General features: G+C 40.3%; 1 protein-coding gene across 1 annotated transcript in view; it reads right to left on the reverse strand.

Moving 5' to 3' along the window:
• Positions 1-4,309, reverse strand: part of pappaa (pregnancy-associated plasma protein A, pappalysin 1a) — a 79,611-nt gene extending 75,302 nt beyond the window's left edge. Inside the window, exon 1 of the mRNA XM_054612929.1 lies at positions 3,919-4,309. Within this exon, the coding sequence (XP_054468904.1) occupies positions 3,919-4,309 (391 nt within the window). The remainder of the gene's footprint in view (positions 1-3,918) is intronic.
• Between the last annotated feature and the right edge of the window lie 14,624 nt (positions 4,310-18,933).

The following is an 18,933-nucleotide window of genomic DNA, read 5'->3' on the forward strand; positions in this document are numbered from 1 at the left end:
ACAAACTCTCATGTGCACAGACAAATTGCAAAATGCACATTTGTTTCTTCTCAGAAACACAAATTCAAAAGGGATTTGCATGTGCACACGCTACGGTAGAGAGCTGTTCCTGTCAGGTTCAAAGGCAACCTTCCTCGCACTTGCCATTTGTCTTCTTCCAAGAAAAACAAACTCAGGAAAAAAGTAAAAAGAAAGAAAGAACAATGTCACAAGGACTTGATAAAAAGCAGGGAGGAAGGGAAAAATGAAGACTGTTTACCTTTTAGCTGTTCTAGCACTGAAAGGTCAAAGAAAGACACTTTTGATGGTCATATTTAATTGACCGCCACAGCAATTTCTCTTAGGAGACAATGGAAAATTCCATTGATATTCTAAAAATAAACTTAATAAACATAATAAGGATATCGACTTTAAAATGTCATCACAACACTTGACTTTCAACATTTGACTTGGCTGTCAAGTTTCACTCTGAATGCTGGTTTTAATGACGCATAAATAACCTACAAATACTTCCATTTAATATGTTTTGAAAGTGGGATGACAGATTAAAACCACTGTAACTTATACTTTGACAATGTCAATACACTTTCCCAATAAATGGGAGGACATAAATCATGAATTTGGACTACTCAAAAAAACTTTTCCAAACACCCATTAAATCACAGGAAGGCATACTGCATGGCCATGCTAATTATTCAAACTAATAGGAACACTGTGATAGGTGACCAGTTTAGGTGATAATGAGCAGTAATAGTGTCGCACTCAGGGCTCAGCCCCTCTTCAAACTCTAACCACTTAGTCATGACGTCAAGGTTATTCATCTTCTTTTCTCCCAGTTACATTTGATGATAATGACAAAAAAGTCCAGCAGAGCTGAATTTGTTTTTGAACAGATTTTTCCGTGTACTAACACACTATATGACTGCACCAAAATGTATCTGTTATCGCAGAAATGATCTGCTTAACTCTGCATATAATTGTCCTCAGAAGGTCATGGAAGAGAGCCTCTGTCCCTCTTGTGATTTATTTTCCTCTCCTTTTGATGCGGGACAACCCAACATGACCCGGATACAAAGGATAATAGGGCACAAGAGAGTTTGCATAACATGGAATTTGGACATAGAACTTGATGTTCTGATTGTGTGTATGTGTGTGTGTGTGTGTGTGTGTGTGTGTGTGTGTGTGTGTGTGTGTGTGTGTGTGTGTGTGTGTGTGTGTGTGTGTGTGTGTGTGTGTGTGTGTGTGTGTGTGTCTAGGTGTGTTTATGTATACTCTTAAAACGTTTGAAATATTTGAACCTGTTACTAATTCTGACCACATGTAGCTGTCACGTGGGGGAAATGACAGCACAGGAAACATTTTTATCATCAATGTTAAATTAAACTCTATGTGCATTAATTTAGGTGTGTGTGTGTGTGTGTGTGTGTGTGTGTGTGTGTGTGTGTGTGTGTGTGTGTGTGTGTGTGTGTGTGTGTGTGTGTGTGTGTGTGTGTGTGTGTGTGTACATAGCATAGTAACATAGCCATAGTAGTTAAAAAAAATGTTTGCATGTTTCAGCTGTATGTCTATATTCTGTGTATGTACATTGAGAGCAATGGAAACTAATCAGATCTCTTGGCCAATAAAGCTGTTTGTTTATTCATAAACAACTTAAGTTCATCAAATTGTAAGTCTCTCCTTTATATTTTCTTCTTAATTGAACAGTTAAAATCCTCTCATTCATTGTTTCTAAGTTTAGATATTCCACAGAGATATAAGAATTGTGTGTGCAAGACACAACTCAGAAAACAATGACAAGAAGGAGACGTGAATCTGGAAGAAAGGAAGAAAGCAAGAACAAATGAAAAAGATGGCAAGAGAGAGGGAGAGAGAGAGAAACAGTGGTGGTCAAAACAACACAGTAAAAAAAACAGCTGCTGCAAACAACACTGGCTGGGATCAAAACAACAAGCATTTTGACTGGGATTTTTGAGGCCTGAATTGGATTTAAAAGATTAGGCTTTATTGAATTTGTTTGATCATCATATTTGTTCTCTTGAGGTCCACTCTTTGGTACACTGATGGGAGTATGATGGGAGCAAATCTTAAAAAATTAGATTAGATTATACAGGAATGGTAATCTCTAGTAGGGAGAAACCAGTAGAAGATGGGGGCGGGGTACCACAACAACACCTGTACAAAATAATTTGATCCAATACCACATTGGTAAAGCCTATAATGATCATTTTATGATAAGATTGGGTCCCTGTGATGTTTTCTCTCTATGGTTTTTGTGTGGGCCATAGTGTTGTTTTTGAACTGGATTGCATAATACTGTACAGATGTTCCTGTTATTGTGTCCATCCTGTAAGTCTAGGAGAGGAGTCACGCAGATCACAACAGACGCTCTCACCCCCCTCTTCCCCAGTTTGAGACTCTGACAGGGGATTGGTTTTGCAGAGCATGTCCCTGCCAACTGGCTAGCACCACCTAAAGTGTACTGTATCTCAATACACACACACACACACACACACACACACACACACACACACACACACACACAAAAACAGTAAGTGTGTGTGTGTGTGTGGGGGGGGGGGGGGGTCATTGGCAGATAGATTGAAAATAAAAGGACCGTGTAAATTAATTCATTAAAGTCTCCAAACGTGCAGACTGGCATATGGGAGGCTGATGGGGACTGAGTTCAATTCAGTTCAGTTCAGTTCAAAGGCAGCCATCTGCACAAGTACTGTAGCAGGCAATGAGTTGTGTGTGCAACGCTCCCTATCGGCAAGGAAAAGCAACACAAAAATGATGTCTTATACTGTAATGCACAAAAGCGCTATTGGTCAAAACGGATGATGCAGAACAGTTTTAACACCTCGCCGGTGCTCCTTTACGCATGGATGCAGGAGGGAAAGGGGCGCGCACAGATGACAACTACAAAGTGTCAAGCTTTCCTCTAACGACAGGGATCTACTCAAGTGTGTGTGTGTGTGTGTGTGTGTGTGTGTGTGTGTGTGTGTGTGTGTGTGTGTGTGTGTGTGTGTGTGTGTGTGTGTGTGTCCTCCTCTGCGCAGTCAGTAGATAGGGATGCAGCATCACAGATTGGGCTTTAAATTAGAGACGCTCCGAATAACGCATGATTTTGGCACAATAGTCTGCGTTTAGGAGACATAACACCACCGGTGACCATGAAAGCACACACACATGAAAGCACATTTTCGGACGGGGGACGGGGGACGGACCCTGGGTCTCTCAGTCCTGTCCCGTAACTCCGGTAGCCTATCCAAAGGTGTCGATTTTTTGGGGGACACTCAAGCTTGCGGCTGCTTGAGCTGCGCGCTTTGAGGAGCGCTCACTCCTACGACAGACCTCTCCCGCTTTGTGCCTGACGTGACGTGCTCGCTCACAAAGTTTTGGCCATTACATCATAGTTTTAAAATAGCCTAGTCGGTTTAGAGAAATTACATTTTACGCACAGTGACATCAGCTGCCGGTCAAATGATGCAGTAGCCTCTATGCCTACTTGGCCGTTCCCCTCACTTGTGTGATCCTAAGCCACGGATCTTATCATTCTAAAGTGGTGGGAAAAAAATCTGGAAAATGAATACGGATAATAAAATAATGTTGCAGCGATTTCTCTCCGTCAGCTGGCAAACTTAAATGTGATCGAAAATCCTCAGTGCGTGCACTACCTTACATATCCACTGTACTCTTCAGAGCATTACATCATTGTCTAGTCTGATAGATGAACTCGTTTTCAACTCGCTGAAACTGCATGTTGCTTTTGTTTTAGACTACATGACACTGGGATAAAATACAGCACATTTGCATGTTTAGTCCTCTATTTTCAATTTAAGTCGCCAGTTTTTAAGTTACACTTATAAAAGGAGTTGGGTTGACAATATGATGGAGAATGTGGAGACTATATCCTACCTGCAATCACTGTGGGTGATCGTTGACCTCCCTCCGGTTTGATCCACATCTCCAAAGTGAAATTTCCTCTGGGTATCTCCACGCCGGGCTTCAGTCGTAGCTGATCTCCCCTCCCGGTAAAATAGACAGCTTTCCCCCGGTCTGGAGAGTTTTCCTCCGCCTGTGAGGAGCGCCGACGCTGGCGAAGCACCCGTCGCTCCAAGCCGGGCAAAGAGCGTTTGCCCCGGGGCAGACGTGTGGCACAAGCCCCTGGGATGGTGGCTTTCGCCTCCCTAATGCGCACCAACTCCCTCTTGGATCTCCCCTTTCTCCGGACTGTCCCGCACTCTGATCCAAAACACAATATGAGAATCACCAGGCAAGACACCCAGGGAGATGTCCAAAGTTTCATTTTTCGGAAGAGGTAATGGCAAAAAAAAATATTTAAAATAAAGAGAAAAATAAAATAAAAGAAACAACCGAATAACTACAAAAAAAAATATGTCCAGAATGTTCTCCTCTTTGGATTCCTCTCGAGTTTTCCCTTCTCTCTTTTTTTACAGCGGTAGAATGTCAAACCGTAGAAACTGTCTAAATAAACCCATAAAGCTATGCTGTTTTTCCCTCTTTATAATGCTAAGCCACGACCCCCTCTCTTAAGCAAAACTACTCTGGAGACATTCAGGGGACACAGGAATATTTGATTCATGTATGTGTTCCACGTTGCCTTTTCAATGGGTCCCATTTAGCCAAAGGGATGACTAATAAGTAATCAATCAAGAGGGGGGTCCGGCCGATGCCCCCCTCATCCCCTTTGGACGGTAGGAGTTACTCGCAGAAATCCACAGTTGTCCGCCAAGCTCTTGTCACACCTTTTTGTTGTTTCCTTATCCTACCCGTAAAACAGCATAAGAAATGGCACATATTAAATTCCAAAGAAAAGTGACAACAAACCGACCTCTCATATTTATTACAGGAAACAAGAGGTAAATTGTGATCAAAAATGGAATCCAAACTTCCCCTTGCCTGTATGCCTGTACAAAAGTTGAAATGCACTATAATATCTGGTGAGGCGAATGAGAGCAAGAGGGACAAAGAGCTGCAGAAGTAAAAGCACCGCGGTCCTCATTGATTGCCTGAAGCAGATACACTTGGAGGAGTCGGAGCTCGCCGTCCGCTTTAGAGGCAGTTTCGCTCTAAGTCTTTTTAAGAACAACTCATGTTTCAAATGTTCCGGGGCTGTGCTGCTGCTTGCTTTTTTTTTTTTTTTTTTTTTTTTTTTTTTTTTCAAAGTGGGAAGTCACACAGGTAGGCAACTCTCGCTGACGGCAATCCTCCCTATGGCACTTAGTGATAGGATGGTGTTTACGGAATTTGAAAGGCGTATATGTATCCCTCTAGCGGTTACAATTTAAACAATCCAACACTTCCACCAAGTCCTCAACACAAGACCACAAACAGTCTAAGAACATGAAATAATGGTTCCAGTCCCCGTTGATGATATTTGGTGAAATCCCCCAAACCCCCGAAAGCTCGGTTTTTTTAAGTTGAATTCATTTTCAGTGACATTCCTCCAGATATAGGCTTCATAGAAGAACGAATGAGTACTCCTCCAAAAAAAAAAAAAAAAAAAAAAAAAAAAAAAAAAAAAAAAAAAAAAAAAAAAAAATTAATATGAAGCTTCTCCCAAATAAGATTTAGGGATCAAAGCTTTTATTTTGTAATATAAATAAATAAATAAACTTAATTGACAGAGATTAATATCCAAAATTAAGGAATAAAACATTTTATGCGAAGTACACTATTCGGTTACTCAAAGGCTCCTGGGACTCCTCCATTTCAACTTTGGGAAAGTATGACGTAGTCTATAAAGGTAGACATAACTGTCCCGTCAAAGTCATGTTTCCCATTAATGTCCTTTCAAAATAAAGTAAGCAGTAGATCAAATAAGTAATGGGAGAACATTGACAAAGCCATAGCAATTATTGTCCTTTCTTTACTTAACTTAATTTGATGGATCATATGTCCTTTCTTCTTTCAATTTTAAAAGCCAGTGTTTAAGGTTTTTAACCGCGAAATAGCAATACGTGCACTTTTGTATATTTTCAACCTGTGCATGTTTTGTTTTGTTTCTTATAATCTGGCCAAGTCATTAAATGAAAGTCTAAGTTTATACCAATGCACTATTGACAAACAAGGATATTTTTTTTTCCAAAGGGATTTAAAAAAGAAAAAGTAAGGGATTTGTAAGTTTCACATTGACTCACACAGCCTAATGTTTACTGACCCGTCAGGAGATGGATGTGTTTCAAAACCACACTCTCGACTAAAGTTCATAAGCCTTTGAGATTGGTGACAAAGCCTTCGTAAGTCTCAGCTGCAGAGTGAAATGAAAACAATCCTTTGGTCAATGTTACTGTTACTCTGAGGATATTGTGACACAGAGAGCAGCGTGACTTTACCTTTTAATGGTTTTCCAGTCAGTTGGAATGTCGGGGTTTCCTCTCTGTTCTCTCACTGTTGTTTGTTGTAAATGTGTGTTTAGACAGCCAGAACTTGCCACCTACCATAAAGGAAAGAGAGAACAAACATCAAATATTTGCTTTCTTTTTTATATGGTTTTGCGACTTGGGGCCACATATTTCCTTTTGTGTCTTGAGAAGGGAAAATCACATATTGAGAGGTGTTTGACCTTGGAAGTTGCTGGGAGCAGAATTTCACATGGACCACACATTTTAAATCTTGTCAAAGGAGAGAGTGGATCATTTTGTGTGTCCAAACCTTCACATGTCAGGTTGTTAAAACCCATTCTCCTGTTAGATGCGGTTGTGTGGCGACACGTCCATCTGTTTGAATGAGTTTTTGTTTGGGTCCTCGTTTGAAAGAATCCTGAATCCCATGAGAGTGCTTGCTTTTTAATGCACACTTTGTGGTAAAATGCATGCTTCTTTTTACCTAATTGGCCTTTTTTCTTTCAATTGGCATTATACCGCTGCGTCACACACTTAAACGTAATTTAATGTTTTTATGTATAGCCATGGAATTTTCATCATACATAGTTAATACTGAATGGAAATGGAAATGTGAACCCACTAAGGTACCAGAATATCATGACAGAAGGTGAAAGACATCTCTCGAGTCCTGTAATTACATTCTTCACTTCTTCACCTAGGATCAGACTGTCACTCTCTCGCTCTATAAAGGAACAGGAGTGCTGAAGATAGAAAAAAACATGACCTAATGTCTTACAGTCAGCATCCGTTCAGGTTGGTACACTATGTACAGACTGAAGGGGGGGTAGAGGGGAACCCTGAAACATGCTCACATAAAGGTCATTCGCCATCCTTCGGTTATGCAAGGAGATTGCATTGAATTTTGTTAGAACAGTCTTGCACCCACTACCAAACCCCTCAGGGCACGGACCAATCAACATGCACATAGTTCAAACTCTTTGCCTCCCTGGATCTACCATTTACCAGTAAAAGAGTGTCACAATATCTCTCCTTAATTAAAACAGGCGGATTTCCAGTTATTCCTGGATTTGATGGTCCAGAAAGACAACATCCCATCTTAACCTAATGACCCGTGACGGTTCATGTCACGGAGCCCCTGTGCAATTCTGCAAATCCCGCTGTAAATCTGAGTCAGTCCATAAAGCAGAATACTTTGCATCGCTTACAGAGGAGCCTGATGTTAAGATCAATCAGACGTCAGTAGTGAATAAAACACCACTGGACAAACACAAACCTTTGACATTGTCAAATCAGAAAAAGAACAGGCATAAAAGACACATGCTGCAGCAATTAGTACATCTTGAAAAGATAATTATATATTTATTATTATTATTTAACATAATAAAGTGCTTTTAACCTATTTGAAAATGCAAAATACTCTCAATTACTTGAGGCACATTATCTGACCTTGTCATGCAACCGTCTGTCCAAACCCAAACATGTATCCTTTGATGCATAAACACCATTTGGTAGGGACTGATCTTTAACCATTTTTATACACATCTTTAGTCAGAGTTGTAACAGTAAGTGACACTGTCAGGATTATCCACATTCACTGACTGAAGGCATTAACAGTTTTTGGCTTTTTTTCCCCCACTTTTGATCCAGGGAGATTACATCTGTGTTTCTAAAAGTAACAGCTTGCTTGGAGCGGTAAAATATGAGCAAGTCCCATGAACACAGAGCTCAGTCAATTGACATTCAGAGCAGATTGGAGCAAAAATAAATGGATTTGATGGCTCTTTAAGTTTGGTTTTGTTGCTTTCATCAATAGCAATGTGTTAAGACAAGAAACTCTATTAATTTGATTAATAGCATGTAGATCATAAGCATCCTCAAACTTTATCTCTAGCTGCATTGTGGTGCTGCCATGGCTCTCCCTATCACTTCTGTTTAGAGAAAAGTGGTTGCAGTATTGTACAATAATCCCACTATGTCATCAGAGTGACTGTGGAGCAGTGCAAGTCAAAAAGGAAAAAAACATTGTCCTATAATCCATTAATGCATCCAGCTTAATCTGTGACTATTCTAAAGTGCAAACCTAAATGCTTTTGCCTCGTATTTTTTTTTGTGTGTGTGGATGATCTGGAGAGTAAAATGATACAGTGTCAACAATGTTCACACATTAAAGAATACCACATATGAGGTTTATAGTAAGTATGGGGGAAATTGAAATGAGAAACGTGAAAGGGCAATAAAAAACCAAAGCTGTAGTGACAGTAGGATTCCATAATAGTGGCCAGGACCTTGTAAAAGGCGGCTCTTTCTAAATATAATGCTGTTACAGAATACCCATTAAAGCCTTTAAGAGTATAATCCTGTGCTACCTTCAAACTCATACTAGGTCCAATTTTCAGTGGTTCCATGAAAACTGTCACGCAGGCAGTTTATGGTAAAAATGCAACCACCAGCCAATAAGAGATGTGCTAACTGAGACGGAGGTGTTGTTTGTTACTTTTAAAACAGAATATCGTAAAGATTACAGAAAATGTATACATTTGCGTAAATCGGGTTTAATCTTTTCTAATGCTTCTGACAGCTGTCATTTATATGCACTTAGCATGGAAGGGCGGCCAGTTCAGCTGGACAGTGGCATAATATATATACGAACACTGGAAAGAGAGGCTATTGTGTTACTGTTTGATATTCAAAACATATTCTGAGTGTTGGCAGAGGGGTTCGTGAAATAGTCTTCATAGTCAGAGCGCTGTCTGGTATGATGCATGAAATCAATGAAATGACAGACTTTGTTGATTTAAAAAAAAAGAGTTTAATTTACATTCACAGCAAATTCATCAGCAAATACTCATCTTTAATCAGAACGTAGATGTATCGCAGTGAACATTGAGAAGTTAACTCGAGCACCTGATTGTGTCATACTTTGAAACAAATGCACTTAGGAGAGATGATAAAGTTAGAGATAGAACTCTGCTGGATATAATAAATTATAGTCTTATTTTTCTCTGTCATCCCTATCCCACCTCATAACTTCCCAGTCTGCTCCTTAATCCTCCCTTATCCAAGTGCTACATCATTCATTAGTTATAGCTTCCAGCTGTAGAGCAACAGAAAGTAGAAGACGAGGAACAGGAAGCAAAAAACACGAATGACAGAGAGTCCAGTCGTTCTTTACTCCAATCAGACTACATCAGTCCAGTTATTTGCACTTTTAAAGCAGAATTGAATTAAAGACTAAGCCCTCATATTATTGGCGGCACGTAAGTACCTGAAGTCATCGTGCAGTCTTCTGTACATACCGCCATCCACAAACTTTCACACCACCTTCGCTAACCTTTGGCATTTTGTAGCACAAAACCTTCCTTTTCTCAGAGGAACATGGATACAATTAAAAATGTAATTTAATTCTCAATTTTCTGTCCACGCTTGCATTTTTGGTTTCATTGTCTAAATGTTTGCTGTACACTCTGTAATACCAAAAGTCAACCCAAAACTTTGAATTATAGTTCTCTTCATTTTATTTTAGTTAAATGTTGTTTACAAAAAATGGCAAGATATTTTCACCACACTGTACGATAAGCTATGTGGTGAAAGGCCTTTGCTGATCAAGCTCAATTCTGTTGCATCAAACCTTCTCTGTGATTGTTTATTTTGTGCTCAAGCATAGCTGAACAAACAACATGGGTGTTGCCATTGACATTTCTTGCTTTTTATGTTGTCAGATTATTGTTATTATGAAGTTAATGAATGTAGATTTGGCGGTGACAGAAATTGGGTATCTTAACAAAACAGTGTTTTAATAAAACATCATTTTCCATCCATACTTCAATGCAGGACTGGCATTTAAAAAAACGTGAACGTTATTTGCAAAGATTAATAAATATTTATGGTTTTCATAGTAATGCATCTCAACTTTGGAAAATAAACTTCTATGTCTTGAAACTTTGATGAATTATGCAATCTTTGTTTTTATCTTTTCATCCTTTTGCTTTTCTTTTTAAAGTAAAATAAAAACTTCCTGTAAGTCGCTTTGGATAAAAGCGTCTGCTAAATGACTGTAATGTAATGTAATGTAAAGTAAAGCATCTTTGTATGCCATTTTGGGCGTCTAACTTCTCTTGCAACGTCCAAACCTTTCTTAAATAATTATTGTCTTTTCATATCAGTGTATCTGTGCAAATAAATACATGAAGGAATGCTTTTGTCAAACCTATCCACACGTAAATCTTAAACAGCTACCTCGTAAACCTTTTTCGTAAACCTTTTTCGTTCAGCGATGACACGTTTCCCAGAAACTTGATGAGACAATCTAGTAAAATTCACAGAATAAGATGTAAAAGTACAAGTGGAGGCATGGCTAAAAATAAAGTTTTCTCTTTGCATGTCAATATTTCTGCACTGTTGAGACTCTTATCTGTGCAGATAAATTATTAAAGAAGATATATGACATAGTTTAAAATGAATACCATTTCGGACTTCTAAAATAAAAACTAAATTCTTTGGGAAATAAAGGACCATGCTGAACATCGCATCATCGTCTACATATGTAAATGCGCATGAGGAGTATGTTCCTCATCATCTTCACATCCTGGAGTTTAGCTGCTGTTATGAGCTGTGCGGTAAACAATAACCCATTATGGGTCCCTAACGGCAAGTAAGGTTTGCCATTGGTTTAACGCTGCTGCTTGTGGGTAAGAATTATATGTGCAGGGGTGCAGAGTACGGCACTGTCAGCACACCACCGCTTGCCACCACTACTGCCCCTCCGTCTAGACGTTAGAGCACGTCCATATGGAAATGGTTAAAAAGCTCATTAGCCGGCCTACTTGAAATACAGTTGCAGTGACGCCTGTCCATAAAAAACACAAAGTAGAGTGGTTTCTGCAGTGGTATTAACCAGGTTGAGGCATCAAGCCCCCAGGACTGACAACAATTTGGCGCAGGCCTTAAGTTCACCAAATTATGGCTGAAACGGCATGCTTTCCAAAAAAAAAAGGAATAAGGAAAAAAAAATACTTCTTGGAAGATTTCTGGAGCTCTTTGCTTGATGCAGTCTGATCCATCTGGGTGAGGGAGCGTGGAAAAATGTCTGGTAAGGTGAATGGGATATGGCCCATTGGAACAAAAACGGCTAGGACTTATTTAAACATTTTGGGTCATTAAAGGATTGCTGTAGAGCAAGCAAAGATTTGAGGAAGAGAGTGCGAAGACCAGTTTGCCACTAATGAATTTTCATTATTCCATGCAAAAATTTACAAACCCTCATTCTTTCACCTGCTAGATGTTCCTTACATAAAATAAACTGTATATTGTGTTGGCTTTCACGCTGTAAAATACACCCATAAGAATTATTAATTACGGTATATCTAAACCCTTTTGGATTTTTTGGAGAGCTGTTTTTTTGTAGATTAAAGTGCCTTATGTCTTTGCATCACCCTTCATAGAGTTGATGTCCACAGAGGCATGATTTAGTATGGGAAATTGTACTTATGGTGCAAAAAGGAAAGTAATTTTCAGTAGCCAGATATGCATGAAAAATAGCAGCTATTTCAGGATTTAAGTTTAAAGTAAGTATGACCAAACCTTAACTTAACCAAAACATTTAAAAAAACAAAATACAGGCACTTATTGTAACTTTCAAGCTGCTATAATCAAAATCTTTCCATAAAAAAAGATGAAATAATTCTATGCATTTAAACAAAAATGAATTAAAATGAACCTGCAGATGTAATGTCCAACTCTGCAGTTTACCTTTGTACGTCTTTAAACTGCAACCAGCAGCTCTATAATGGCTCTGTTGGTCGGTAAACAAAAAATTCCCCACCCTCTGGCCGACACATTTTCGCCTTAGGAGGCTGAAATTTGGCATGGAAGTCAAGTGTGTCGCTGTGAAGGTGTGTGTGTGTGTGTGTGTGTGTGTGTGTGTGTGTGTGTGTGTGTGTGTGTGTGTGTGTGTGTGTGTGTGTGTGTGTGTGTGTGTGTGTGTTGTGTTTGTGCCTATTAGCAAAAAAGGTGTGGCGGTGAGAGTTGCCTATAATTATACGAAAAAGGTCTTCCAGACAGATCTACGTATCATGGCCAAACTCATGAACCTTATTTCATACACTCAGTCGAGTTGAGTAAACCTGAATATTTAGTATATGCTACTGAGCTGGGGGTGCAAGAATGTAACTAACTCAACGGCTGTCTAAAGCTGAACAAGCCCTACACAAGTCACTGTCAACATTCTCTTAAGTACCATTTGTGAGCACATCATAAAGCTTCACACCTTGTTAAAGCTTTCCCTTTTTTTTTATTACAACCAAGCCCTATTGCTTAATATCTTTGAGGTTGTGTGTTTCATTGGCAGGACGTGTTTACACACAACTTAACTATAAAAGAAAAACTATGTTCTAAATGCTCAAAAAGCATCAGATTCATAGAGGGGCGCAAGCATCAAGGTTTTGCATGGATTGCATATTAAGGGGCAGAAATGGAAATGGTCACGCATAGTATGTGGAAGCCTGCATTTGGGTGCACAGTTTATGTGTGCACGCAAATGTACTTTACTGTTGTTAGCGTGATTGTGTTAATCAGACTGAGAGAAGGGAAATCTCTGAGTATAGCGCTTTAAAACAAACGTACAAAAGTCCTGCAGCATTCAAGGAGGTATAGTCCTTAGGCAACTACAGAAAGAGAAAAATGGCTGGAATGTCTAGAATGTGGTTGGTAAACAACATTAACAAAATGCAGTGGCCTTTGAAAAGAGCATATATACTTTATGCTTTCTTTGGGTGTGTCGTAAATAAGTGCTTTGTGGAGCGTGTAAACAACATTGTAGTTTTTGTGGACACACTGTGTTGCGCAAAATGTAATGTATATTTTTCTCTCCAGCTGGGAAAGGAAACATAATGCGTTTAGTGTAATGGTAAAGTCAGTAAGCAGAATAACACATGCTGCAGCATAAGTAAACAATGCAAAATGCTACATTGAGATGAGCAAACAATGGGCACGTGCTGATTTGCAGTCAACAATGCAATGCTGCACCTTAATGTGTCTGGGCCAAGCAATGCAAAAGCCGATTATGCAAATTGGGGTTATCGAGGGCATTGCAATGTAACAATGGTACCAAGTTGATTGAGCCGGGCTGTGTGTGCGTACGCTACCCATCCCCATGGGTTTCTTTTTTTCCCCCCACAGATGCCCTTCCCAAAACCCCCTATCCTATGGTCTCTGTTCCGAGGCCTCATTATGGGGGCTGCTGTCAATCGGAAGGTCAAGGGTCACGGCAGAGGATCAGCTTGATCAATACCCCCCAGCCTGATCAATCAACTTGTCTTTTCGTTTCCACCAATAAGACACCGGTTTCCATCAAAACAAAGGCGTGAGAGGAAAAAGAATGCCAGAAAGAATTAGGAGGAGTAAGAAAAGGGAGAATGTAAACAAGCCTGCCTCGCTGAACAGACCCCAGAAGCTCCTGTTTTTCTCTCGGTTTAGGATGACATTGTCAAGGACTAGGACATTGATGAGCGGTGTGCGTCATCGTGATGCACCTGTAATGCCCTTGGGCCCCTCTGTGTTTGCTCCATATCTCAGACACCTAGAGATTTAGATCTGTGAATGCATACTGATCTGTTTCTTATGCAATGGCAATGACACACACACACACACACACACACACACACACACACACACACACACACACACACACACACACACACACACACACACACACACACACACACACACACACACACACACACACACACACACACACACACACACACACACACACACACTTTTAAATAACTTAATATTTGTAGAAGTGCACATTATTCTCAGGTCATTACAGTAGTGGGAAAATGCTCTTTACAAAATAACTCAGCAATTAAGGTTTTACGATCACAAAAGCATACTTCCATTTAATTATAAATCACCTCATTTCATATATCCAAATTACAAGGCACAGTCAGCCTCTCCTCATTTCCTTTTAGCAGTTGCAGAGTTAAGAAAATTGAAACGATCCATTAGCTTTGATTATCAAACAGGCTTAATAAATGGGTCATTTTTCAGTATCCTCTCAAATTAAAATTGCCCAGTGTGTATTTTCAATTGAGTGTCTGCTTCTGTGCCAATGAATTATTCTCCCTAAGGAATAATTCTAGCCACCAAGTAGTTACAAATCATGGAAATAAGATGATGGAATATAGAGTAGAAAGGCACTCGATGCTAAATCATTAAAAATGTACTTTCTTTACTTCAGCTCCAGTGCGACGCCTCACATGACATCGGTTGGCGGAGAGCCAAGCATAAAGAGCGATCAGGCCTGGGCTGTTCTGTGGTGGAAGATAATGCTTTTAAAACTAAGGGCAATATCCTAACAACACAGTCATGACATGGAGCAAAAAAAACAGATTTAAAAGGTTTGTAATACAATTTGAATGCTCTAAAATCAGGGGGAAGAGTATACCTAAGTGATGACACTTGGACTGCTAAAAGGAGAAAGTCACTCACAAAACTATTCTCCTCACTATGTGTTGCCTTCAGATCACATAACAAAAATAGCTAAATTATAATTCACAAAAAAAACAACTGTAAATGAATCAACCAACCCCTCCTTCCCCAGTGCCGGAAAATATAATAGATAACAAATACAAATTGAATTATTTACTTAACTTTTTACAGAATACTCTTGATACTTTTTTATACCTGTTGTATGTTTAAAGTTAAAAAAAATATAATAAATGAAAAAAATACAAAAAAGTAACACAGATCACCATTGTTAAAAAAACAAATTAAAAAATGTGAATCTTGCCAGGAAATGGTGAATGAATAATCCACCTTTCACTGCTTCAAAAGAGGTGATTATGTGACTATTTCTCAGCAGGGTGAAGTGGAGAGTCCAGGAAGGCACTGCCTCTCGACGAGAAATAGTTTGGCACATAACCCTCCATAAAACCACAGCTTGTCATTTTAACACTTTCTTTGTTGCACATATTAAACAGTCTTTATGCTAAGCTAAGCTAAAAGACTGCTGAATCTAGCTTCACATCAATATGAGAATTTCCTCATCTTACACTCAACAAGAGGGTGAATAAGCACATTTCCCTAAATGTTGACATTTTCCACTATTGTTTTTTTTTTGCACAAATCTGCTACTTCCTTCAGTCTACAATTCATGGACCAAAAAAAATAAAATGATACTGATTTTTAATAGAAAAGTTATCAAACATGATACGAATATTGCAGGATCAGAACTGTGATAGCAGAGTGTAAAAACATGACATTATTTCAATTACATTTACATTTTTTCTCTTTTGCATTACAACAACTACATGCAGTGGGTGACGTACAGCTAAAGCAGGCAGGAGAGAGAGGAAATGGAAGAACAAGGAGGTCATGAACTGGATTTAAACTCACTATGTCACATGTACTTGCTATATGTTTTAGCTTAGTGAGCCGTCAACGCAGCCCAGGGGACTGTGTCTATCAACTGATTTGCAGGAAAGAAACAGGGGAACAAAAAAAAAACGCAACAGAAGGAACATATTTTCTAATAATCCAGGACATGGGAGTTGATTAATTTCAACTTCTGACATTTTGTAATAATTTCACAGCCAAATAGCATTTTTATTGGTATGTGTAGTGTCACTTGTCAAGTCTTAGGTAATCTTTTTTGCAAATTAATTGTAGCATAGAGAAACAATTAAAATAAAAAAAAATACTTAACAAAAGGCAGAGTCATGACGGGAACACAACCAATGACGTGCCCTGGCAAGAACAATGCTTGTAAAGACCAGCGTCAGCCATCCTAAATATGGCAGTTTAACTAAAGGGCAATGACGTCTTTACACAGAACAAATAGGTCTGTTTCACTACACTCTAAACTATTGAGCTCCATTATGTGGCTCTAAAAGTCTGGATAGACATTTGTCCTCCTCATGTCATTGTCTTCAGCTGTCCGAAATTGCATGGTGAGGCTGGCTTTGCTCCCCAGATCATGACGACGATTAATAAATAATAACGGTGAGATCAGGGGGACATCACTGAAGGGCTATTTATATCCACAAAGCAAATTTAACCTTGACCTCCTTTTTCACAGTGACCACACATGCCTTCCACAAGCCAAGAGTCAAACATCATATTTTCACACTTCAGCGTCATCTCATAACTCTGACATAGATATGAAATATTCAAATGCTGCTCTAGCTGCTGTAATAGGCAGTGAAATTCCTCATCACAAGCTTCACAGATTGTGTGCCCTTTTGTTTCAGGGAGGAAGTTGCCAGCACCTGTGAGCCGACACATGTGAGGCGTGCAATAACATCTGGACTCATCATCATCATCATCATCATCATCATCATCATCATCATCTCGTCTGTTTACAACATATTATATCATAGGTGGCTTTGGGCGGGACTCAGCCACTCTGAGAGGTGCATGAGAAGCCACAAACTCTTTTGGGCCTATGTGGGAAAAGGCTTTAATCTGAGGCGGAGTAAGATGTGCGTGCATGTGTGTATATGTGTGTGTGTGTGTGTGTGTGTGTGTGTGTGTGTGTGTGTGTGTGTGTGTGTGTGTGTGTGTGTGTCTGCGCAGGTGTGCAGAGGGAGCGGAGCAGGCAGGAGAACAGACAGGAGCACCGGGTGCCCGTGAGGTCAGGGGCTAGGTGGAGTGTTAGCGGGAACGACACCTGACAGCAGCTGGGTGGATGCGCCCTGGCAGTTCTGTACATTCACGTCATTACTGATAAAAGTCAGCAGGAGGAACTACAGTGCCGGTGCCACCGGGTCCTCCATACAGGACAAGGAGAGGAGGATGAGAACACTTCCGCCTGTCCTTGCCTGTCCCTCCAATGCTCACTGAGCAGACAAAGCCGGGACAGCTGTGATGGCCATTGGTTGGGCAGGGGTGGAGGTGCCAACCTTGTCAATGCCAGAGGTGGGAGCAAAGCTACGTGGCTCCGCCCGTTTTGGGCTTGGAACGACGAAACCTGGGTGCCTCTCTTTTGGTTGTGTAACAGCCAAGGGCAAAGGGAAGCGGACAGAACTTTCTGTGTTAGTGTAAATGTAGCTGGACGGCTACATGTGTCTTACTGGGTAAAGCACAGCAATCAGTTTCATGGGCTGACATTTTTCCAGTGGGACGGTGTGGAAGAGCTGACACATACACCTACAGCAGAAAGTACAGTGCTGCACAGTAGCTCATTGATTCGTGGCTATCAACTCGACTCTGTCGGGGGATTTTAATCGGGTTCTCTGGATTAATCCCACTGTCCAAAAACATGCAAATCCCTTTAAATGATTAGATTAGCAATGTTTTTCTGACTGTTTTGGCAAGTCTCAAAACATCTTGGTGTCCGTGATCTGAAGGAATATCCTAACCTGGGTTACCTGGAGCTTGACAGTCTCTCAACGGTGTTTTCAATTATCAAAAAATTACACCTGAGAAATATAATGCCATACAAAATGACCTAATGTTTGATTATTTTTCACAAATCAACATTAACCTTTAAGGACTTAGTTTGTAGTGTTGCTATAGTGGATTGCATTAGAACGTATTGGTGATGCTTCCATTGGGTCCACTCTGCGGCTGATAAAAAGCGAGAGACTGCCACCTAGTGTTCACATACTAGAACACAGAGGGAACCCCCTTTATTTTTCAGCTGCTGAATTCATCACACTCCCAATGCAATCAAAGCTTTAAATCGTCATTTTATTACTTGAACAATGGCATCCAGCAAAAAAAAAAAAAAAAAAACATATGTTCTGTGTTTGTGCGCTTGTGTGGATGTATGCTGATTGCTCAACAGCCTCACACACTCCTGCTTACATTCCTTGAGAAAGAGCTGATCTGCAACTTTTCCCTAACCCAGAATGAAACTGAAGCAATTGTCCAATGGGCGGGTTGTTTTCCCCACATTTGAGCTTTCCTAAATGACTGAAAATGAGGGCAAACACTTGCAGTAAGCAAAAATAAACTTAGCATCTCACTGAAGTAATAGCTTGTGGAAAAAATGTCACCTTCAGCAGTGAGGTGTGGAGGAAGGGAGGAGGCCGTGTATTGTGTGTGTGTGTGTGTGTGTGTGTGTGTGTGTGTGTGTGTGTGTGTGTGTGTGTGTGTGTGTGTGGGGGTTGGTGGGGCAGTGGTGAAAGAGTGGGGGAGGCAAACTTGGATGCATGTGCTGCAAATTAGGCTTTGGTAGGCAGCCCTTGTGTTGGGAAACAGCGGAGGAGACAAGAGTGCGGGTGTTTCTGCACGGCAGCAGACTGCAGCCCCTCGGGGACCGACTGACCCGGGTGCGAAAGGAGGGAGAAAGACAGCAGGCTGTGACGAACACTTGCTGGCTCTTTCCCCTCCTCACTCCCTCACTCACTCTTTAGCCTTATCCGTGGGCCCTGGGGAACCCTTGCACGCACCTCTAAGCAGCCTCTGTATATTCACTCCCCATGTGAGTCTTCAATCGCTCTGCCCTTATACAAGGCCTCTTTCCCCTTTACATAAACACAGGAGCAGGCTTTCTAAACATTTTACTTCATGCCTTGACTGAAAAAGAAACTTTTTTTTTTTTTTTTTTTTTAACTGA

This window comes from Anoplopoma fimbria, chromosome 14, assembly GCF_027596085.1.
Source record: "Anoplopoma fimbria isolate UVic2021 breed Golden Eagle Sablefish chromosome 14, Afim_UVic_2022, whole genome shotgun sequence".
Taxonomy (NCBI): Eukaryota; Metazoa; Chordata; class Actinopteri; order Perciformes; family Anoplopomatidae; genus Anoplopoma; species Anoplopoma fimbria.